Below are 23,736 nucleotides of genomic sequence, written 5' to 3' on the forward strand. Positions count from 1 at the left end.
GTGAGGGCCCGTCGGGGAACCCCATCCCTCCGGGGCAGTGTGTCCCTGGGGCCAACGTGAGTCTAGCCGAAGAGAAAAGCTAGCTTCTGGGGCAGGTGGCACAAAAGCCAGGAAAAAAAAAAAAAAAAAAGAGGCAGAGACTTCTTATTTTGGCCTTGTGCCTTTCATTAAGTATCTGGGAGATGCTGTGACTGGAACGATTTTATGAACATCCTAGGACTCGGGGGTCATAAAACTGAAGTGATAACGTTTTGTGGTGTTAGAAAAGGAAAGTGGCCCATTGCAATCCCTGGCGGTTCTGCTCAGGAGTGCTGACAGCCACGGCTGCTTGCAGCCCGCAGTTACTGGAAAATGCTGCCCTGTGCCTGTGCACGCACGCACGCAAATATGCATCCCGATCCTCCCCGCCCCACCGCTCCCGCCTTGCGGGGGCAGGGCTCGGACACAGAAGAGAAGCTGAGAGAACCAGAGGGGTGCTGGGGGCGTGGGGATGGGGAGGAGACACTTAGGGACCATCCGCTGTGCACCCCGCATCAGGATAAACGGGTTGATAAGTCTCTGGTTACTCCTGGCAACCACACTGCTTCCTTAGCCCCATTTCACAGATGAGAAAACCGAGGCCCCAGTCAGTGAATGGCCCCCCTGTGATCACACAGCAAAAGAGTGGCAGAGCTGGGACATGCTTGGGGTCTAGATTGTCCCTGTAGAAGTTCTATGCACATTATGGTCCCAGTTGATTGGAAAGCCCAGTGTGCTGGCAGGTTCAAGGGCACACACGTCCTGAAAGGAGATCAAGTCAGGGGGCAGGGGCACAAGGAAGGTCGGTGAGCACACAGAGGACAGCATGGAGGACCAGGGGGCCGGGGTCAGGTCCTAGCCCTGCCCTCCCCACCGGGGTAACCTTGGGCAGTCACTTTCTCTCCCTTGGGTCTATTTGTTTGTTTGTTTGTTTGTTTTGTTTCCTCTTCCATAAAATAAGTGTTTATTGGACGAGTCTGCAAGATCCGTGGATATTGCACAGATTTGAGGTCAGGCAAATGTTCAAATTCTGCTTCCGCCTCGTTTAGGCTGCATGTCGTGGGCCTCAGTTTCATACTCCAAGAAGTGGGAACGATAGGGCCAGGCTTACGTGTTTGACGTGACACTTCGGTGGCACAGCGTCACGGATGGCTCATTAAGGAACCTGGTTCGTAGCAGGCCCTCAACACGCATCTGTGGCCCCTGTGTCACGTCTTGCTCTGACATCCCGTGGCTCTGGTCCCCTAGAAAGAGGGAAGCCAGATTTTGTTGGCCCGATGGCCTGGCGAGGGAGGGACACTGTGGGAAGAAGGAACAGTGTGTATAAGGCCGTGGCCCTTGGGGGCAGAGAAACATGGCAACTTCGAGGGTAAGTGCCGTTAGGATGTCTTGTGTGTTTGAGAGCCAAGCATTGGTGGTTTTTGAGAGCAAACAGTGCTTTTTTTAGAGTGTGCTTCCGCCCCCAAGAGTGTCAGATTCACCGGACTCACTGCTGGTCTAACATTCCGATTCCTGGGCCCCACTTGATCTCTCTGGGGACTTGTTTTGCTGACAAGCACACTCAAGTTTCACTGCTGCGGTCAAAGCATTTTGTTCCATATATATATTGATCTCCAGCTGTGGCCCAAAGCAGACGTGACCTGCCCAAGGGCACACCTTCCGTTGAACACCAGAAGTCAGATCTACTAGCCCCAGAGATGGGGCAATCCACACGGGGAGGGCAGGGTCATGGGCACAGCCTCCTCTCCCTGTACCGGGGTGGGGGGGTGGTGCCCACATGCCCCAGGGCCCTGACCTCTCCTCGCGGGGCTCCTGCTTCCAGTAGGAGGGGCTCATACAGCCTCCTCCCCCAGATTTTTATTTCAACACCAGGGTAGTGAAGCCATTGTTAATCTTTGTGCTCTGCCAGGCACTTAACCACTTGAAATACCTTTGGATCGTTTGGACAAGACGGTTCCTTAATAGTTTGGATAGTTCGGTGAGGCACGGAGGGAGGGAGGTAATGTGGCTTCAGGGCTGGGGCTGGCATGCAGCCTGGACTTGCAGAGAGCGACAGAAATTGCCTGCGTCCTTTGACTGGAAGGGATGGGGCAGAGGGGACGCGGGAGGCCGGAGGCTCCCTCTGGGTCCCAGCCTCCTCCGAGGGCACAGTAGGGTATGCCCAGCCTTCTTAGTCCTTATTGGCCCCGACAAGAAGGCAGGGCCGTTCAGGTTTATCAGAGCAGACGCTTAAGGAGTCCTGGGCCTGCACCTGCGTGTTACAGGAGTTCCGAGGGAGGGCACTGTCCTCTGCTGGGCATCGGGTGGGACATTTCACCCACGGGATCTCGCAGGTCCAGAAACTGCCTGTTGAGCCCGTCAGTTACTCATTCTGGCATGAATTGTATCGTCAGCACCCGCTATGAGCTGGGCCTGTTCTAGGGAGAACCAAGATGACTTCGTTAAGAAAAGCACAGGCAGGGTGCCTGGGTGGCTCAGTCTGGATTTCGGCTCGGGTCATGATCTCGTGGTTCGTGGGTTCGAGCCCCGCGTCGGGCACCAGGCTGACGGTGTGGAGCCTGCTTGGGATTCTCTCTCTGTCCCTCTGAAAGTGCAGGCTCAGTGGGATCCCTGCAGGTGTATCAGTGACAAGACCGTCCGTTAGATCTTCCTGTTGCTATGGAGAAAGAAGCTGAGAAGCTGGCGTTTGCCACGAAGTGAAGGCTCGCCTGGCAGGAGGCCCCGTGGATGAAAGCGTAGCAGCTAGGATGTGTGATTCAAGGGGATGGTTCGGGAAGCAGATTAGCAAGAAGCAAGGTGGGCCCGTCCCCCACAAGCCCCTAAAGTCCCTCTCTCTTTTGCCTCCTGCCCACCAGGGAGGATCTGAGGAGTCTGTTCCAGGCCCGGGCCAAGCTGCCCCCTGTGTGCCGGGCCGTGGCCGGCCTGGAGGGCACCTCCCAGCAGGCCCTACAGAGGAGCTGCACGGTGAGGAAGGCGTTTGCCAGCAGCTTCGCCGCGGTCAAGAGGAAAGCGCCGTGCTCCCAGATCAAGCTGCAGATGGTGAGCGGCAGCCCTGTCCCCACGGAGCCGGGGCCTCCACTGCCACGTTCCCTGCCCTCCTCCGGGATGAGTTGTCAACCCGAATCACCTCTAGCCTCCTCTGCAAGCCTGGAGGGGCAGGCGTCCCCCTGCGCTCCACAGAGGGGGAAGCTGAGGCTCAGAGCAGCGAAGGAACGTCTGCCATCACATCCCTGGGGCCGGGGGTGATCTGTCCAAGTCTGAGGCCAAAGCCTGGCCTACTTGGGGTTGCCTTGAGCAGCTCTGGGAAGTTCCCAGGGACCAGGAATACCCTCTTGACCAGAGTGACAAATATCACAGCCAGACCAGCCCCGCCTCCCAAATGCTTATGTTTTCACCACGCGGCTCTCCCTGGGGGAGGGCTGCAGGATCTCGCACTGGCTGGAAATATGGGACCTAGATACACGAATCCGATGGCAGACGAGAGCACTTCGATTGGTCAGTGGCCAGACTGAGTCCAGAAAGTGGGACGTGGCAGGACAAGTTCTGGAAAAATCCTCGTGGCAGATTATACAGGAAAAGCCTGTAGGAGTAGGTCCTGGGTTCTAGCCCGCCTCTTCAGCTAGTGGTCTGTGTGACCCGGGGCCCTCTTGTGTTTGCCTTCTGTATGCCTCAGTTTCCCCATCGGTTATAGGGGCTGTGATAAAGCTCCCCTATTTCTCATGAGTGAATCAGGCCATAAATAGGAGGTCCTTGGTATAAGACTCAGGGACCCCCAAAGGTGCTCAGGCTAGGCTGAATGTATGTTGGGGGAGCGTCCCTGTCCATCTTACCCTGAGACAGCAGGCCTTTAACCCCCTATCCTCTTGTTCCTAGGATGCACTGACCAGCATGATCAGACGGTCTCAGATACACTTCATCCACTGCCTTGTGCCGGGCCCCACGGGGGAGAGCAGAGGCGGGCAGGGGTCTCTGACCCCACTGCAGCCTGGTGGAGATAAGCCCAGAACAGGCGGACCTCTGCCCTTGGACATCCCTGCGCTGAGGGTGCAGCTTGCGGGGTCCTGCGTCCTGGAGGCACTGCGTCTGCACAGGGCAGGTAAGAGACGGCCAGGGAGCAAGCACCTTATGTCTGACTCCTCGGACGTGCCCGCTAACTGGCGGCAGCCAAGGAACTCTCAGGAGCATCAATGATGTGCCAGAACTTTCCATCCAGCATCCCGTTTATTCTGTGAAATAATAAGCCTGTGAAGGGGGAGCTATGATTTCAGATAGAAAAACGGAATCTCCGAGAGGTGGGGGACTTGCTCAGGGTCACACAGTTGGGTCAAGGCAGAGCCTCGATCGGACCTAGATCTTGAGGTCCTAGCCTGTCTTATTTCCTGAATGGCGTGTGCACCCCTGGAAGGCTGGGGCTGTGACCTGCTCATCTTCCTTTCTGGAGCAAACGTCCAGGGAGCTTCTGTCTAGGAATAGAAAATGAAATTCCCACAACGAGCAATACCTTGGTCTTCAAGATGCTCAGCGTGGTTTGGGAGGTCAGAGTGGGGACATGTGATGGGGGCCTGCATTGTCACATGGGGATGCAGGAGGTACCAGATGTATAGAGGAGGGAGCCCTGTGCTCTCATTGGAGAGACTGAGTAAACCTCTGGAAGAGGTAACATCTTACTTGGGTCTCGATGGAAAGCAAGCAGCTCATGTCTGGAGTGGAATGCTAGGCAGACAGATCAGCATATGCAAAGGTCCTGAGGCAGGGAAGAGCCTGGATTTTCAGGGACTGGGGTTCAAAATGAGTGGGGCGGTCGTGGCCGATGAGGCAGGTTGTCCACTTTTGGAGGTCTGGCTTTCCCTGGATCGAGCTGAAGAGATAAGGAGGTGGCAAGGAGAAGACAAGAGTTCAATCAGAGGAATGAAGTCTTTAGGTCTATATTACAGAAGGCAACCATGCGCCCAAGGTCTCCACATAGCTCATCTTAGGAGTCGAGTTCTCTCTGAATCCTTCTGATTCTTTTCGCCCTCTCGGACCCCAGCGGCCGCTGCATGGATCCCCGTCCCTGACATTTGAAACGGCTCAGGCATGGCCATTGTCTCTGCAGAGGATGGGGTGATGGGCCAGTGGGGAGGCTGGCTTGGCGGGCCCCTGCTCGTTGAACATCTCTGTGGTCGCTGACACCTGGCTTGTGGCCACGGCCCCATCTCCTCCCGCCGTGTTAGTAACCCCACCCCGGGCACCAGACATTTGACAGAATGGCTGGAAGTAGCTGGAAGCAAAGACGAGACCCTCACTTCTCTGAGCGCCTCATTGATTTTTCCTCCTGCCCGCGCAACCACAGTCGAGGGGTGACAGATAATGTCACGGGGGAAGTGCAAAATGGTCACAGTGGTGGCCGATCGATTCTGGCTAGCTGGCTGGCAGGGGGTGCTGGGCCTTTGAAGACACCCTGGTCCGCCCGTTTGAACCCCTGCGTGCATGCTTAGCTCAGTCGTCCCTGTCCTCGACCTTGGGTCTCACTGTGGTGGGCTTCTGCCCTCTTCATTCTTGGTGTGGCCTGCCTGGGGCAGGACGAATTTTCCAACTAAGTAAAGATTTGAGGTCTCGTGATAAAACCGTTCAGTTTCTGCCTCCCAGGCTTGGTCATTTCCTCTTTTTTTTTTTTTTTTCTGCTCAAACTGGCTTCTGTCTCTCTTACACCATAGAAGAAATATTTGCATGCACACATGGATGCATACACATGTCAAATATTTATGATTTCGAATTCATGCACATATAATTCATGCATGCATACGCGTGCACACATAATACACACAAATGTATGCAGGATATTGAGTACTTATGACGTGCTGGCATTGTGTCATTATACATACTAACTGACGTCATTCTTTTTTTTTTTTCTTAATGTTTATTATTTGAGAAAGAGACTGAGAACAAGCAGGAAAGGGGCAGAGAGAGAGGGAGACACAGAATCGGAAGCAGGCTGCAGGCTCTGAGCTGTCAGCACAAAGCCCGATGCGGGGCTCGAACCCACAGACTGCGAGATCAGGACGTGAGCTGAAGTCGGCCGCCCGACTGACTGAGCCACCCAGGCGCCCCACTAATTGACATCAGTCTTACCAAGCCCTCAGCACAGCGCCTGGCATATAGTAAATGCTCATTAAACCTTACATATTGTACAGCTTGGTGGGCGTGGCTCAGGCCCCGGAGGCGTCTGGCCTGCCCTTGACTGTGGCCAACAGCAGGCAAGTCGCTAGATCATGTCCCTCTTTCCTCTGCCTTAATAGCTCAGGTGCCAGAGAGCAGCATCAATCCGTGTTAGTATCTGTTACTCTGTCAGTCATCTGTTTCAATCCTTAGAGTGACCCCTTGCCCAGAACTTGTTATCCTCACCTGACAAACGAAGAACTTGAATCTCAAAGAGATGGGGTCACTTGATAAGGGCAGAAATGGGATGTGAACCCAGATCATTCCGTCCCGAAAGGGCACGCATGTAACCTCGTATCTCTGCGCAGTCAGCATCCTGGGAACCTGGCCTGACACATCCTCTTCCCCCAGGAAGGCACCCTGGATTCATCACATGTACCTACCATCATCACCCTTCTTCGTGGTTCGTGCATTTGTGGAGTCTCAAAGTGGAGTCAGATTTCACCAGACCTTCACTCATCTGGCCAGTGAAGGGGTCTTTTTGAGGCAACCAAGGGTCCACCGTGCCCCTTGTCTTCAGGACAAAGTCCAAACCTTGAGGCCTGCAATTTGACTTCAAGTCCCTCTGGGATCTGGTCCCCGCTCATCTTTGACCTCACTATTGGCTACTGCCCCCTGGATTAGTTATAGTCTCTGTCTGGGTCTGAATCCCAGATGGGAGAGTTACTATCCATGCTGCTTTGGGCTAGGTGACTTGAACTCTTTGAGCCTCATTCTCCACATCTATAAAATGGGTATAATGATAGAGGCCCCCTGAGTGCCTATAACACAAGGAAGTTGTTAATCTAGTGTCTTGTGCTCAGCAAATGCTGGTTTCTGCTATGACCGAGGAGCCAGCCTTGGGTCACCCCTCTCTGGCTCCCTCTGCCCAGACACCCCTTCCACACCCAATCCTGTGACAAACTCTTATGGCTCCTGCAGAGGCCGCCTGTAATGTCACCTTCTCTCGGGAGCTTTCCAGAGAACTTTCTAGCAAACTCTCGGGAGTTTCCACACAGAGGGGTACTCCTGTGTCCATCCTGCATGTTAGATTTTTTTTAAAAAACCCTTCGAAAATACTCAATGCAGCATTTCCCACAAGTGGGGTGGGCGTAAGTATTGGACCAAAAAACATTTTTTCCCCCTGTGGTCAAATAGGTTCTAAGCGAAACCGATCCCATATCTTCCTGCGGTGGTTCACGGAGCCTTGGGCATTGATCCTGGCCCACAATGTGACCCAGAGGGCAGATCACAGTGCTGCTTTTCCATATGTTCAGTGGAACACTTTAAAAAAATTTTTTTAATGTTTTATATATATATTTTTTTAATTTTTTTAATGTTTATTTATTTTTGAAAGAAAGAGAGACAGAGTGTGAATGGGGAGGGGCAGAGAGAGAGGGAGACACAGAATCAGAAGGAGGCTCCAGGCTCTGAGCTGTCAGCACAGAGCCTGATGCGGGGCTCGAACCCACAAACCGTGAGATGAAGTCAGATGCTTAACCAACTAAGCCACCCAGACGCCCCAATGTTTATATATTTTTGAGAGACAGACAGACAGAATGTGAACAGGGGAGGGGCAGAGAGAGAGGGAGACACAGAATCCGAAGCAGGCTCCAGGCTCTAAGCTGTCAGCACAGAGCCCGATGCGGGGCTTGAACTCCTGACCTGTGAGATTGTGACCTGAGCTGAAGTCGGATGCTCAACCGACTAAGCCACCCAGGAGCCCTGGGAGGATTCAGTGGAACACTTTTTAAAAAAAGTTTATTTATTTACTTTGAGAGAGAGAGAGAGAGAGAGAGAGAGCATGAGTGGGGAAGGGGAAGAAGAGAGAGGGAGAGAGAGAATCTCAAGCAGGATCCGTGCTGTCAGAGCAGAGGCAGACATGGGTCGTGCGATCAAGTCCTGAGCATGAAAACAAGATTCAGACACTTAACCAACAGAACCAACCCCCCAGGCGCCCTTCAGTGGAGCACTTTATAGGGTTTGTGTTCTAGGGAACATATTTGAGAAATGCTGATTGAATTCGATCTCTTAACAAATGGGGAAACTGAGGCCCCAGAAGGGAGTTTGCCCAGCAAATGAGCCACAAGGCTGAGAGCAGGGCGGGGGCTGCCTGTGAATCCAGGCCCTGGGCTGCCCTTCTCACCTGGACTCCACGTTCTGCTTGCTCCCTACCCCACCCCCAGGCTATGCTGACCATGTGGGACTCGCTCAATTCCGCCGGAGATTCCAGGTGCTGGACCCTGTCCTCATGAAGAAGCTCACGTCGGCCTCCGAGGGCATAGATGAGAGGAAGGTATGTGGGGCAGTGGGGGAGGCGGGGAGAGGGCATCTGGACCCGTGGGCATCTGAGGCCCGGGCCCTGGGGGCAAAGATGAGGGCCGAGTGAGCTTTTTTTTTTTTAAGTTTATTTATTTATTTTGAGAGGGAGAGCACACACAGGGGAGGGGCAGAGAGAGAGAGAGAGGGAGAGAGAGAGAATCTCAAGCAGGCTCCACACTGTTAGCACAGAGCCTGAAGTGGGGCTCGAGCCCACGAACCGTGGGATCATGGCCTGAGCCAAAACCAAGAGTCGAGCACTTAACTGACTGAGCCACCCAGGCACCCCGAGGGCGGTGTAAGGTTTGTCTCAGACTTCTGCTCCCGACTGCCCCCCCTGCCCTGTCACTTAGGAATGGCCTCCTGAAGCCCTGCATGATGGACTGCAGGAAAAGAATGAGGGCATGTGCCACTAGGAGGGCCCCTAGAAAGATGCGAAGCCATCATTTTCAAAAGAAGTTCCAACTCAGCACTGGCACTGTTCCCGGAGTAGTCCATGAAAGGAGAGCTTCACGGTCCCCAATATTCAGGACGTGTTTCATACTGGAGCCCATACTTCTTAGGGAATCGCTGTGAACACCACCTCAGGGCCTTTGCACTGGCTGTTCCCGCTGCCTGGAGCACACTTCCCTCAGTGTTTTGTGTGGCTAGTGTCATCTTGCTTTTCAGATGCCGGCTCAGAGCTTAGCCTCGTGATATCATCCTGTTCTAATGTGTGTGTAGCACTTCCCTTGTCTGAAATGATTTACATGTCCTATGCGTTTTCTGGGTCTTAGCAAGGGCTCAGTCCATTGTTGGATGAATGCATGAATGAATGAATGAATGAATGAAAAAAACGCCTAACCTTGTATTTCTGCTCCTGTGTGTCTCCTGTCTGCACTTCCACCATAAACTCCTATACCCCTGTGGCTGGGACCTTGTCTTTACCCCAGTGCCAAACCATCAATAAATATTTCCACTGAGAACGGCCACTGGCCTATCAACGGTTACAGAGCCCTTTAGAATCTGCAAAGCCCCGCATCCTCCCAGTAGCCCTGCAAAGTGAGCGCTATTGTATCCTTTTTTGCAGATGAGAAAGTGATTTTCTCAGACAGATGAATGGATTCCCCTGAGGCCACACAGCCAAGTGTTGTTGTGGGTTTTGTCCTTGAACCTGAGTTTCTAGCTTCCAGGGAGGGCAGTCGAGAAAGCACGGCTCCAGAGTCAAACAGACCTGCAGGTGACTCCTAGCTGGGGCCGTGTGCGTGTAAGCAAGCGACATCATCTTTCTGCCTCGGTTATGGCATCTGTGAGGTGGGCACAACAGTGGGCACCTGCAGAAGGTGTTTGAGGATCACACGCAATAGTGGAGTTCACGTGCTTGATGCAGGGCCGGCTTCAGAGTGAGGGCTCCGTGTATGTAAACTACTGTCATCAACGTTAGCATCAGTTTGCGTAACAGCATCCTCTCATAAGCCACCCAGACTCCATGTTCACAACCGCGTTGAGACTCCGCCTCCAGGAGAGTGTGCCCGTGCGTGTCCGAGATCATTAGCACGGGGATCTTCAATCAGGGAGTCATGAGGAAAGAAGGGTAAACAAAGTCACAGTTCTTAGGCCCCTTCTTGGCTCTTCTCTGCAGTGAGGACCAGGGCACAGGTCACCTGCTGCAGACAGGGCAGTACCTTCTACGTAGCCCTCCTCACCCACCACGGGGAGGGGAGGGGGCATCAGACCCAGCTCGTATGCTGCTGCAGGGGCATCCTCTCCCTTGGTGGCAGCCCAGTCTGGAAGTCATGAGACTGCCTGGCTCGATGCCACCGTCCAGTCTGGACCAGTCTTCATTCGGGGTTCCTTATCCTGGCTCACCCCAAACTTGATCTCTGTTCACAGCATCTGGAGGGGAGCCACGGAAAGGGTCTGGGGCTCGTCTGCCATCGAAAACAGCACAGAAGTGGGGTGTGGGGGAGTTTTCTGCGGGGGCAATAGGTACAGCATATGGGACGATTCTATTCTGGACGACTCAGCAGTTCTCTCCTGTAGCCAAACTGAAACCACCTCCATACACATGCTGGAGGGCCTCGGAAAATGGAAAATTACAAGTGGAATGGACTTGGCTGGGAGTTTTCGCTCCTTCTTATTCTCTTTTTATTTGCTCACAAATTTCATTTGCTACAGCATAGAATTTTGGTAGCAACAAAAGGAAACACCATCCTGCCTCTTATGAAAAAGCTGATAAATATTCATTTGCCAGGCAACGTGATACACCATGAATTATACATGAACACGTGCTTGGGTGGCCCAACTGTCAGCCTCTGTGTACAAAGCAGTTAAGACCTCAGGATTTAAGAAGACGAGTTTGACAGCCAGAGAAGGTCAATATGGTCATGAGACACTAGATGGCAGCAGAGAGAATTGATTGTCAGGGTGTAAGCCGGGCCTTGATGAAGTCCCCTGTGTGCCTAATATGTGCCTCTCGTTGACCCAAGGGTGCCGTCTTTCCTAATGAGGAGCACTCATTAGGTGGGCACCCGCTGGATACTTTGTGCCTTTTATGTGCCAACTCTGATCACAGAGCAGGCACGATGTGAAAAAGTTACAGATCCTTCACTGGGAACGGACCTCAAAAGATAAAGCCTTCCCACTCTGGGAATTAGCCCCATTTTATAGCGGAGGCGACTGAGGCCGTCGCTGTCCAGCTAGGTTCTGGTGGAGCTGGGATTCGAACTCAGGCTCTCGGATTCTGCACGCAGGGCTTTTGTGCTATTCGTTGTTGTGGAATATACCCAGCCTAACATTTATCAACTTAACCGTTCTTAAGCACAGAGTTCAGCGGCATGGAGTAGCATGATTGATCCCTCATTGAACGGGAGCGTTGCGAGGATAGGCAAGGTATCTGGTGAATTTCTGTACCGAATGTGCCTTCCATGATGTTAATTTAAAGTCATTATCCTTGATTCCATCCAGCTTTGACCAAGTGGCTGCTTTGCACCAGGCTCTGTGCTGGGTGCCAGAGATACAGGGATGGACAGAAGACAGTCTCGCTGGGTGAGGGAAAGGCTCATTCAGGCAATTTCCATACAGAGGGATGGCTTTGGGACACCCCAGGGAACACCTCACTAAAACATTTGGGGTGAGAGTGTAGCATTCATGGAAGACACCTCAGAGGAGGTGACGATTGAATTGAACCCTATGGGACAATTTGGAGGAATTAGGTGAGAGAAAGAGCGAAGGGCAACCCATGCTGGGTACAGCACATGCAGAGATCAGTGACGAGGTTGCATGGGTAGTTTAGTGTGGCTGGAGCACAAAAGATGCCAAGCGTCATGAACAGGGGCTGAGGATGTTGCCAGAGGCCAGGCCACGGGTCACTGTTGGCAGAACAAGAGAGTCTGGGCTTTAACAGGTGGTCGGTGATGGTCAACTGAGAAGTCATTGGCAGGGGTGTGGCATGGAAAGCCGACCTTCGTTACTTGAACTGGCTTAAGCAAGATCACGAAGGAAGTCCAGTCTGCTTTGTCCTTCCGTGGTCCTCCCCAGGGAGCAGTATCCTCACGCCCATCGCCAGCTGTTCAAGACGCTCCTGTCCCTTCTAGACACCCAGGCAGTGCTCCGGTCTCCAGAATAACCCCGTCCCCAGCTCTGATCAACTGGGTCTTGTTTTTCTGTCCCCGCTTATCCCGTCTGGCTAAGACTGTGCATGCACCTGCAATGAAGCCCACCCAGAGTGACTATAATGGTGGAATTTCAGGCAGGTCCGCTCACCTTGGCCATGTCTCAGATTCTGGTCTCTTCAGTCTCTCTGCTGCTCAGGCAGGACTTGCCAAGTCTCCCCGATCGATGCGAGGAAACCCTAGGGCCTGCCCTCTTTGCAGAGTGCCTACAGCGCTGATTGATTTGAGCCAACAAAATCTCTGTCCCTGGGGACTCGATCTGAAGAACACAATCAAGGGATGTCAATCTATCTTCTTGAAGGCCCCTCTTGTTCCATCTCAGACCCTTGTGGATACCCCCAGTCACCCGTGAATCTGTCCGAGCCCCTTTCCGCCGGGGAGGGGCCCCTAGGAGCCCACGGCTGGGAGGGGGAGCTGTCCACTCGCAGCGTGCTGACTCATGATTCAGGGGTTCCCGTGGCCTTAGCCTCCGCAATGTATTTATCATCCTTTTCTTCCTCCCTTCAGTGTCTTCCTCCAGTTCACGTTTACTGCTTTAATAATTGTACACGTTTTACATTCAGTGTTGACCAACCCAATTGTGTGTGTGTGTGTGTGTGTGTGTGTGTGTGTGTGTGTGTGCGTGCATTCTATTTACAGCTCTGAGCATATGGAGTTAAACCTCACTGACATAGTCCCACCCTTAAGGGAGAGCTTCAGTGGCTGAAAGCATGTGGGTTAGAGTCAGACAGACTTATATTCCAATCCTCCTTTCTGCCATCTCTCTTTCCACTCATCCACACCCCTTGATATTCAATAGCTACGCGACCACAGGCAACCTGTAACAGGGCATAACAAAGCGCTTGGCACATGGCAGGTATGCGACAAATGGCAGCCATTGGGCCGTGGTGGCCTTTGGGTCATGGTGTGGGTTTCAGGGAGGAGGTGCCATGCTCACAGCAGCCACGTGGTCCTCTGGGTAAGCATTCAGTTCCACACACAGGGATGCTTTTCCCCACACCACTCACCTAGGAGCGAGTTGGAGAAGAATTCCCAGCCGCGGGTCTCCATTATTCCTGGAGTCTCTCACTGACTGTTTGAGATGTAAGACCACATCCTTGTTGAACATTGAAGAGGGAGCTCTTTGCAAAATTCTAGGACGCAGAGGGGCTCTGTCAGTGGGGGCATGAGCTGGGCTTCTCCCACATGCAGTCAAGGAGCCTAGAAGGGTGGAGGCGAGGGGTGCGTTATCACTGCAGTGCCCAAGAGGGCCTCATAACCTCAGACCCCCCACCACTTATTAGTACGTACTGAAACGTAGCAGGCGCCGGGCATGACAGTGAGCATTGTGTGTGCAATGTGATAGCTGCTTGACTATGTGTGTTAAGTCCACACGTAAGCCCACAAAGTGTTTCTAGTGACTGATTTGCTTGTTCGTTTCCTTGAGGGTACATCACACTTTCCAGTTTCTTTGTATGCCTGTGTGTGTGTGTGTGTGTGTGTGTGTGTGTGTGTGTGTTGCTGAAAACTGGACACTATAGATAATATATCATAGAATCTCCAGATTCTAATCTTTCCCCCAATTATTTAGTAACTTATCTGGACCAGATGTATAGTCTGTCTCCCCCACAGTAAGAGATCACTGATGTCTCCACTTGGGTTTTTCATTCCTGTCTTTATTATAAATCCTGGATTCTCAAGGGTTTCCCCTTTGTTAGCATGGCTTAGCGGTCAGCACAGCACCTTGAATTTTCGAGCCTTTACCTAATTCAAATGGAGCTACATGCGGGTTGGGAAATGTCATCTGTGATCGGACACTTACACTTGTGCCACAGATTTTACTCTTTGTTTGGCCTCTCATAGATGTTCCGCCCATGTATATGGCCTTACCTTTATTTATTTATTAGTGTTTTAGTTTTTTTTTTAATTTATGTTTGAGAGAAAGAGAAAGAGTACTAGCAGAGGAGGGGCAGAGAGAGAGGGAGACCCAGAGTCCGAAACAGGCTCCAGGCTCTGAGCTGTCAGCACAGAGCCCCACACGGGGCTCAAACCCCCGAGCTGTGAAATCATGGCCTGAGCCAAAGTCAGACGCTTAACCGATTGAGCCACACAGGCGCCCGGGCCTTATGTTTGAATAGAGACGTCTAGATAGCTAAGGGCTCGGTCAGTGTCTCCTGTCCTGCGTGGAGCCTCGAGCACGTGTGCTTCCCTCCAGATTGCCCAAGAGTATGTGGGGGCTTATCAAGGCCCACATGACTGTCCATTCCCTGTATCTCCTCGTCAAGTTTCTGGCTGGTCAATGCCCATTTCCGGCCCCAATCCTGATGATAATATCAGGCTAGCTGTGCCACTGACCTTCTCCATTTCCTTGCTGCCAAGATCACCACTGTTTCTAACAACGATCCTGGGTGTGGGACTTGCCCGTACGTCCCTCCATGTAAGTGGGCCCCTTCTGGGAGCAAAGTCACTGGTTTTCACAGCTTGCCTCCTCCTGGTGGGATTACCACACTGCCAGAGTTTGATGGGGACCGGAGCAGCCCAGGTCAAGATTGTCACAGTCTCCGACTGCTCTTACCGGAGATTCAATAGTTTCTCTTGCACAAATGCTTCTCTGTTGTATGCCCTTGCTCAATTTCCAGAGTATGGAACTTGTTGTTTTTGAAGATTGTATCCATTTTTATCACTATTTTTTTTCTGGTGGGGCGGAGGGCAGAGAATTTATCAAGTTCCTTCCTCCACCATTCTGTAAATCTTACGCCTACATGCTACCTTTGTGACCTTAAATCTCCACTCCATCCTTGGAGGATAAGGATGGGCATGATTACCCCATATCCTAGAAGAGGGTACGGAGGAGCAGAGAGCAGGTGTGGCTTGCTCAAGGCCACACAGCCACTGAGTAGTGGAGCTGGACAGGATCCTAGCATCAGAGGGCCGAGAACAAACTCAAGAATCTGATTCCCTGGAGTTGTATCTCCCTCCACCATTTCCTAGCGCGTAATTTTTGGCAGGTCATTTCATTCAACTGGACCTCGCTCTCCTTGTCTGTAAAACGAGCATGAAGTTGTACCTGTCGCAGACATTTGAAAATAAAATGAGGTGTGTGTAAAGCACTGAGAGCCATGCTCAGACTCAAAAGCACAAGAGAAAACCATTTAACTGTTTCCTCGGAACAGGATGGCCAACGCTGTGCGCAGCATTCCATATGGGGAGGGGCAGACCTCAAATATCTGAACAATTAGGGTGGGATAGCTGATTCCAGAAAGATGTGGGACCAGGAAGAGGTTTGTTACAGTAATCCGAATTCTTGCCCTGTCTTCCACCAACTGGCTGTTGGACAATGATTTACATTATGTAGAAACAAATGCAATTGCTGATAATTGACCTACATATGTGCCCATTTCATAAAGTTCCATCTGAGAGTAATACTCATTACGATAACAATAACAGCAATAACAGCAATTAAGGGCAACATCGCTTACAAAGACCTTTACACATATTCTCAATGAATTGTCCCAACACCGTAAGGTCTAAGCAGGGAACCTTATTGCCATATTGCAGGAAAATGAGGGTCAGAAGCATTGTTCAATGACTGCAGCCACTCGGGGGCTCTATCACTTGGGACGTAAGCTTTCTTACCTGTAAAATGAGATCAGTGGAACAGAATGTCTTTGTTAGGCCTGATCTTCTTGGCTTTGTCATCTATAGGGCTCTAAGAAAGAGAGGGTACGGGCAAGAATCCTTGGATATTGGATGGCTGGGTGTGTGTTTTGGCAGTGTTTGGGTGTGCCCGAGAAATAGAAGCTTGGTTTATGTTCCATAGTTTTGACCTCTACCAAGTTTTGACCAAGACGGAGCCAGTGGGACTAGCTCAAGGTCATTAGGAGTAGCTCATCATGTTTATTGAGCACTTACTATATGGTATGGAGCTCACTGCAGGAACAGCCACAGAATCTTCTGAAGCAGATGTGAGCATTTCTTTCCCATCGTTCTGAAGAGAAACCCAGAGCTCCAAGTAAAGTGCTTGTCCAAGGTCGCACAGTTCATGAGTGGTAAAACCAGGATCTCAGCCAAGGTGGATCTCCCTACAGGTCCTCAGTGTTCCCCCTCCCCAAACATCTACTCTGGATGCTATGTCCAAGGTCAACTTAGAAAAATTTCAGAATTTCACTGGCTGTAGCTTTCATTTAGTTTTCCTCCATCTGTCTTGTTTTCAGTCAATTTTTATTTTGTTTTGCTCTTGTGCAGAGAGGAAAGATGCTGTGTTTTGGATATATTGGTTTTTATGCATTTTGCTGCCTATAGCTCCCTTGGAACACTTTTTGGCTAACATGTCATAAGTGAAACCACTGAATTTTGGAAGGAGCATTATGGAATGTTCTTCCAGGAGGTCAGAGGAGGAAAATTGCTCCTAGATTATAGTCTTGGACCAGACTTTTAATATGCTTTTTTTTAAGCATCTTAGGAAATTTTCTGTGATGCTGACGACCCACGGAATTGAAACTCATCTACTAAATTACACCAGGCCCATAATACCTTTTGTTTCCTGAGTGTGGCAATTACTTTCCTGACAGTTTGTTCTGAAAATAGACTGATTTTCAGCGAATGGAAGGTCCATGAGGGGTGGTGTGGAGGTGGACTGGGAGGGGAATTGGAGGCCCAAAGGAACCAGGTGTGACCCGCATTTTTCTGAGGGCACAAATCTCCCCCCAGCGTTGTTTCAGACCCCGCAGACCTTGATGACAAAGGAAAATCCCATTAAGTGGCTGTGCTGTGGCCGATGCCACATTCAGGAAATCTCCCGCGGTGAATTTGTTTCTCCTGTGTGGGTCTGCCCTTCCCCCTCTGTCCCATACCCCTTCCACCTCTGCGGGATCCCTTGTTTGTTTGCTCACTCAGCCATCGTATTCACTGAGCTCCTGCTGTATGCATAGACCGGTACCAGGTGCAGCAGAGGGAAATAAGGGATGAAGTGCAGGCTTCCCCCCAGACTCAAGGTCAGGCACGCGAGGTTAACAGCCATGTCATTTATTCAGCTGATATCTGTGAACGTGAGGCAGAGTCTTGGGCAAGAACAGCGAGGAAGGGACAGAGTGCTGGGGAGGCTGCCGCAGCCAACCTCAGTGACACAGCGCGTGAAGTTCCTAGTGGCCTGGGGTCCCTCTGGAGCCACCCTGGGCGTGTGAAGGGGTGATGTCATTGAGGTTGCCATGTGGGTCTACTGACCTTGATTCCAATCTGGCTCTGCCCGCATGTGACTTATAACCTTGGGGAAATGCCTCCGTGTTTTTTTTTTTTAATTTTTTAAGTTTACTTATTTATTTATTTTGAGAGAGATGGAGACAGCGTGAGTGGGGGAGGCGCAGGGTGAGAAGGAGAGAGAGAATGCCAGGCGCTCTCCGTGCCGTCAGCGCAGAGCCCGACGCGGGACTTGAACTCACAGAACTGAGAGATCACGCCCTGAGCTGAAACCAAGAGTCGGACGCTCACCCGGCTGAGCCATCCGGCGCCCCATCATTTTTAAAAATTTATTTATTTATTTTGAGAGAGAGAGAGAGACCATGCGCATGAGCAAGTGGGGGTGGGCAGAGAGAGAGGGAGCGAGAATCCTGAGCAGACTCTGAGCTGTCAGCACAGAGCCTGACGCGGGGCTCGAACCCAGAAACCGCGAGATTGTGACCTGAGCCGAAATAGGATGCTTAACCGACCGAGCCACCCAGGCGCCCCTGCCTTCCTGTTTTAAAAATTGTGGCATGGGGCGCCTGGGTGGCGCAGTCGGTTAAGCGTCCGACTTCAGCCAGGTCACGATCTCGCGGTCCGTGAGTTCGAGCCCCGCGTCAGGCTCTGGGCTGATGGCTCGGAGCCTGGAGCCTGTTTCCGATTCTGTGTCTCCCTCTCTCTCTGCCCCTCCCCCGTTCATGCTCTGTCTCTCTCTGTCCCAAAAATAAATAAAAAACGTTGAAAAAAAAAATTAAAAAAAAAATTGTGGCAAAATTTACATAACATGAAATGTGTCATTTTAACTATTTTGAAATGTGCAGTTCGGGGGTATCAGGTACATTCACAGTGTTGTGCACCCAGCACCGCGGTCCACCTCCATGACACCTCATCTCGCAAGACTGGAACTCTGTCCCCAGTAAACACTAACTCCCCACTCTCTCTCCCCAGCCCGTGGCACCAGCATTCTACTTTCTGTCTCCATGAGCTTGATTAGCTAGGCACCTCGTGTAAATGGGATCATCTGTCTTTGTTTGACTGGCTTACTTCAGTTAGCATCCTGCCCTCGGGGTTCATCCATGTTGCAGCAGGTGACAGAATCTCCTTCCCATTTAAAGCTGATTAATACCCCATTGGGTGTATATCCCATGTTGTGTGAATCCATTCGCTTGTGGACGGACACTGGGTTACTTACACCTTTTGGCTGTTGTGCATAACTCTGCCATGAACGCGGGTGTATCTGTTCAAGTCCCTGTTTTCACTCTTCTTGGGTATATACTCAGAAGGGGAATTGTTGGATCCCACTATAATTCTAGGTTTAATTAAAAAAAATTTTTTTAATGTGTATTATTTATTTTTGAGAGAGAGAGAGAGAGAGAGCACGAGAAGGGGAGGGATAGAGAGATAGAGAGAGAGGGACACACAGAATCTGAAGCAGGCTCCAGGCTCCGAGCTGTCAGCATAGAACCCAACGTGGGGGTCAAACTCACGAGCCATGAGATCATGACCTGAGCTGAAGTCAGACGCTTAACCAGCTGAGCCCCCCCAGGTGCCCCTCGAGGTTTAGTTTTTAGAGGAACGGCCATACCGTCTTCCATAGCAGACACATCCTTCATTTATTCTTGTGTCTTTGGCTTTTTTCCTCTGTACGCGGGCACAGTAGTATGAAGACCCACCTTGGGTTGCTAGGGAGATGCCAGGAGATGGTATCCATGGGGTCCCAGCATGGGAGTGGATGACATACAGTAGGCACTCAATACATGCTCATCTTTTGTCCTCGCCCGGGTGAGGTGGGGCTCAGTTGCTCAGACTCAAAGACACGTGGAGCCATCCTCTTTCCCAAGGCACCAGCCATCCAGCCAACCTGACTCCCGCTTTGGGAGCCTGCCCATTCTGTCCATCTAACTTTTCTCCCCAGGCTGTGGACGAGCTCCTACAGACCCTGGATCTGGAGAAGAAGGCGGTGGTTGTTGGGCACAGCCAGGTGAGTACAGCTTCCTTTTTATGTCACTCTGCTCATCCCATCAGGGACCCAGGTGAACCCTGATTCTGGTCCTACTGCATCATCCGCTACCTGTGTGGGCCTCCTTTTCACCCAACTGAAGACAGGGCTAGCGACTTTCTGCCCTGCCCATCTTACAAGGCCAGGAAGATAAAGTGGTATTATGTGGGAGGCAACAACAATTGGGGAATATCATTTGTTAGAGGTTACACTCCCAGGGACCTCAGCAGTCTGGAAGAGTTCACATCCTGGACCTCAGCAGGGATTTCTGAGCCTTAGAAAGAGCAGCCGTAAAAGCCAAGAAGAAGCACTCCCCTTCACCCGGAGCCTGGTTAACTTTTACTTGGCAACCGACAGTACCCCGGCGAATAGTCCCGGCTGATTAGCAGCAGTAAGTGAAAAGTTAGGGCTCCGCGAGAAGGCACATGACATTAACGTTGAGGGAAATAACTTTCTTCAAACTGGTGTTGAGCCCAAGGCTTTTCCAATAACGATTCAACATTTAGAGAAGAGGTTCACAGAGTCCTGATGTGCCTGTACAGCCTCCAAGTTTTCAAGCGGGAAAATACTGTATTTAGGGCTTCCCAAGGGGAGTCCCATCCTTTTGTGTTTGTGGAAGATCCCTTACCAGCTCCTGGAGCTAGTGTCCCATGGGCTCTGCTTTGGGAAGTAAACTCAAGGACCATGCGGCAGGCAGGGAGAATGGCAAAGTATAGAAACAGAAACTGGGGAGAAAACTGACCAAAGGGAAAATTGCCCTCCCACCCTCATCCCCTGATTGACTAACATCAACCAATAAACCTTTGTCGATCTCCTGCCACCTCCAGGCGCGAGGTGCTGGGGAAGGGCCCCGGTTCTCCAGAAACCCACCATGGTGGCATCATTGGCCATTAGTCATTCTGGGGCCCCTGAGTAGCGTGTCCCGTTACACCTGCCTTGGCGAGCTCACGGGTTTTCATATAGTCATTGCCCCATAGACACGCAAGCCTCTTAGTCTACCGGCATCTCAACCTGATTCATTCCACCGGGAGTTGGCAGCGACTGGGACTTCGCAGACCTTTCCAGTAGAAGGAAGGAACCTGTCAGTTCCTGGGCTTCCGCTTCACACATTGTTCCTCTTTTCCCTCAAAAGCTCCTGGGAGATAATTAGTAAATCCCTTCTTTCCAGGCGGGGAAGATGCACCTCTGGGAAGTAAGCCCCCTTTCAAGGCCTTACGCTTATCTAGAAGACCAGTTACAGCTCCTGTGAAAACCCGTATGGCCCTGGATCCATACACTCGAACACACACTCTTTACACACACTCTTTACACACACGTCGGTATGGTCCAGATTCAGAGGCCTTGTCCTTCAGCTCCAAGAACTTCATCCACGTAGACCAGCCGTTCTCAAAATACAGTCTCTAGACCCGCAGGATCCCCTGAGAGCTTGCTAGAAGCATAAACATTCAGCTACCCCCAGCACAGACCTAGTGAATCTGAAACTCTGGGGGTAGGACCCAGAAGTCTGGGTTGCAGCAAACCCTCCCCGGGACTCCGGCACATGTTCAAGTTTGACAACCACTGGTCTAGATAATGACTCCATTATTTCATGAATACAAAAATCAGTCTCTATAAGCCCGGCCGCTATTGTAGAGCAAGGAAGAAAACAGAGGCAAGAGGAGTCTTTGTACATACTTTCACAGAGTGAGGGCAAGAGATTTAGAAGCCGAAACATCCCAATTACAAACAAAACCAACACTGTTGGTCTCAAGTAATGCTTGGTGTTCGTTAAAACAGCAGTTGAGAGCAAATTAAAGTCAGCGTATCCTTTGGAAGCTAGGCTATCCTGCAATCTTTCAGGGCAGAGGAGGCACGGCAGGACTGGGCACTTCTTTTTTCTTTTCAAATATGTATTTATTTTGAGAGAGAAGAGAGAGCACTGGTGGGGAATGGGCTGACAGAGAATCCCAAGCACAGAGCCTGATGCTGGGCTTAAACTCACGAACCATGAGATCATGACCTGAGCTGAAACCGAGAGTCGGACACTTGACTGCCTGGGCCACCCACCTGCCCCTCTGCTCCCCCGCTTTCTAATTATGAATCTCTAGGGACTGATTTAGCCTCTCTGAGCCTCTGTTCCCTCATCTGTAAAATGGAGCCACTGCTCCCCACCCCCCAGGTTGGCTGTGGGAAAGCAGTCAGTTGTCATCTACGTGTTGAATGCGTTTGTCACTGGGACAAGACGCTTATCAAATAGGATAAGATTTGAATGTTTCAAGAAGGAAACCCCTCTAATCTGGAAAATTACTAGGACAAGAGCTGATTCCTCAGCAGTCCCAGATATGGGAGCTTCTGCCATATCAGAATTTTGAACCTTGGTCTTCAGTGTTTTTAGAGGAAAAACAGTTTGCATCGCGGTGGCCCCCGTAGATTTCCTTAAATGTGAGGATGTTGAGATGTTACACTCTGCTTGCGTCTGATAAGCCGCTGGACCCACGAAAGGCGAATAATTTAGATTTTTCTTTGTGATTCTCAGCCCCTGGTGCCTTATCGAGGCCTGTGCTGAGGGCCATGACATTTATGAAAAAGGTGGAATCCCACATGCAGTTGGCCTTCTGGTTGGCAATATGCTCTTTAAAGGGAAAAAAAATCAAGATAAGATTCTGCAGAGCCGATGACTTATTCCCATTGTGTGTATGGTCGCTTCCAATTATCTTTTTAATGAAAGCTTCATACTTAATCAATAGTGGTTTTGGAAGCACCCGCCGCCTTTTGTAATATACGAACTAGGGCTGTCATCATTTTGATCATTGATTTTTTTTTTATAGCAGCTTTTGGGACTCACTAGCTTGTGAAATTAATACAGTCATTATTGAGACAATCTGATAGGTAATGAGTCAGTCGTGTCTTTATTTCAGTGAGGCTAATTGTCTCGGTGGCTCTGGCTGATAGGAAGTGTCCTGTAAAGCTAGGGAAGGTTGCAAAACAGAGTTGGCACCAACTGGGCGTGCAGATTCTCATCCTCGCCTTGAGGAAGGGCTCTCTGTGGGACGGGCGGGGTGGCTGCCATTACAGCAAATAGGTTTAAGGGAATGGACAATCGATTGAGACCCTTTGTGCACCTGGAATCAAATTGCAATTCAACCCCAAACTTCAGGCGTTTGTACGATAGCCAATGAAGAAACGAAGCCTTGCGTTGACGTTGAGAATGGGTGCTGGAGGTGAACTTGGCTTTGTTGATCGCCGGCTGGGTGAACTTGAGTCAATTACATAATCTCCCTGGGCCAATAGATTCCTCATAAGGTTGTTTTTATTATAATGGGACAGAGGAGAAAGAGCTTTGAAAAATCTAGATGCCATGCAAATGTTAATTGTATTCAGTGATAACTATAGTCTGGTCTGGAGTCAGACGGAGGGAAACATTTCTGCTGTTTCCGCTTGCTAGGGGAGGGTCATGGGGGAAATGCCATTGTCAGCCTTAGTCTTTCCTTCCATAAAATGGGGGGATCGCAATAACTACCCTACAGGATGATGTACATTCAGTACTTTACCTGCACGTATCAGGTAAAGTGGTTGGTTCCGATCTGCAACACTGATTGATAACGTCCCCAATTACTTGATAATATCACTAAGATGCAGCCATCCAGTGCCCCTAGAAAATTGCACATCTTTGGGGTGAGAAGCCACGTTTGGCAGAGAAACACGGCAGGCTGGTCATAGACATTAGCGTGACGTGGGCATCTGAAAAGTGCCCCCTGCCCCTGTCACCGACTCAAGTCCCAAGCTGCTAGGGCATCTTTCCTTTGACTCCGGGGAGGTAAGACTGACAGTAACCACCCTACCAGGTGGGCAGAGCAGGCCTGGCCCCAAAGCGTTAGGTTCTCAGAAAATCCTTCTGTGTGCCCTGCAATATATTGAAGGCGGCCCTGCGGGGTGTCAAGGAGGCATTGATCACTTTGCTGTGGAAGGCCTCCATCCATTATGGATGAGCAGAGGCCTGGAAATCGTGGACCGCAAGCTCTTTTCCGTTAGGATGCCTGACCACCTTCTGTGGGTGGCACCAGCCTGACCCCCTCCTCCCCTGGCCGAGGAGGGCCACCCTCACTCCCTCCACATTCTCCGGCCCTCCTTATAAGGCAGGACTGAATATTTCCAGGGCACTGCTTCTCTCAGGGGGCCAGTGGCACTTATCAGAAAGAACGTACAATCGCAGGCCTGCCACTAAATCCATGGATTCAGCATTTCTAACAAGCTCCCCGGTGGTGACAATGCCACTCCTGGGGACCGTGCTCTGAGCACCCAAGGGCCAGAAGAAGGAAAAGAGTACTCGAGAGGAGATGAGATGTTTTGACAATTTATGTTTTTGTTTTATTTTTGAGAGAGACAGAGCATGAG

The 23,736-nt window shown here is 51.0% G+C and overlaps 1 protein-coding gene across 1 annotated transcript in view; it reads left to right on the forward strand.

The window, feature by feature from the left end:
* MYO18B (myosin XVIIIB) overlaps positions 1-23,736 on the forward strand; it is a 240,850-nt gene that overhangs the window by 68,301 nt on the left and 148,813 nt on the right. Inside the window, 4 exon segments of the mRNA XM_049619573.1 lie at positions 2,874-3,057; positions 3,892-4,114; positions 8,382-8,491; positions 19,279-19,344. Of these exon segments, the coding sequence (XP_049475530.1) occupies positions 2,874-3,057; positions 3,892-4,114; positions 8,382-8,491; positions 19,279-19,344 (583 nt within the window).

This window comes from Panthera uncia, assembly GCF_023721935.1.
Source record: "Panthera uncia isolate 11264 chromosome D3 unlocalized genomic scaffold, Puncia_PCG_1.0 HiC_scaffold_8, whole genome shotgun sequence".
Taxonomy (NCBI): domain Eukaryota; kingdom Metazoa; phylum Chordata; class Mammalia; order Carnivora; family Felidae; genus Panthera; species Panthera uncia.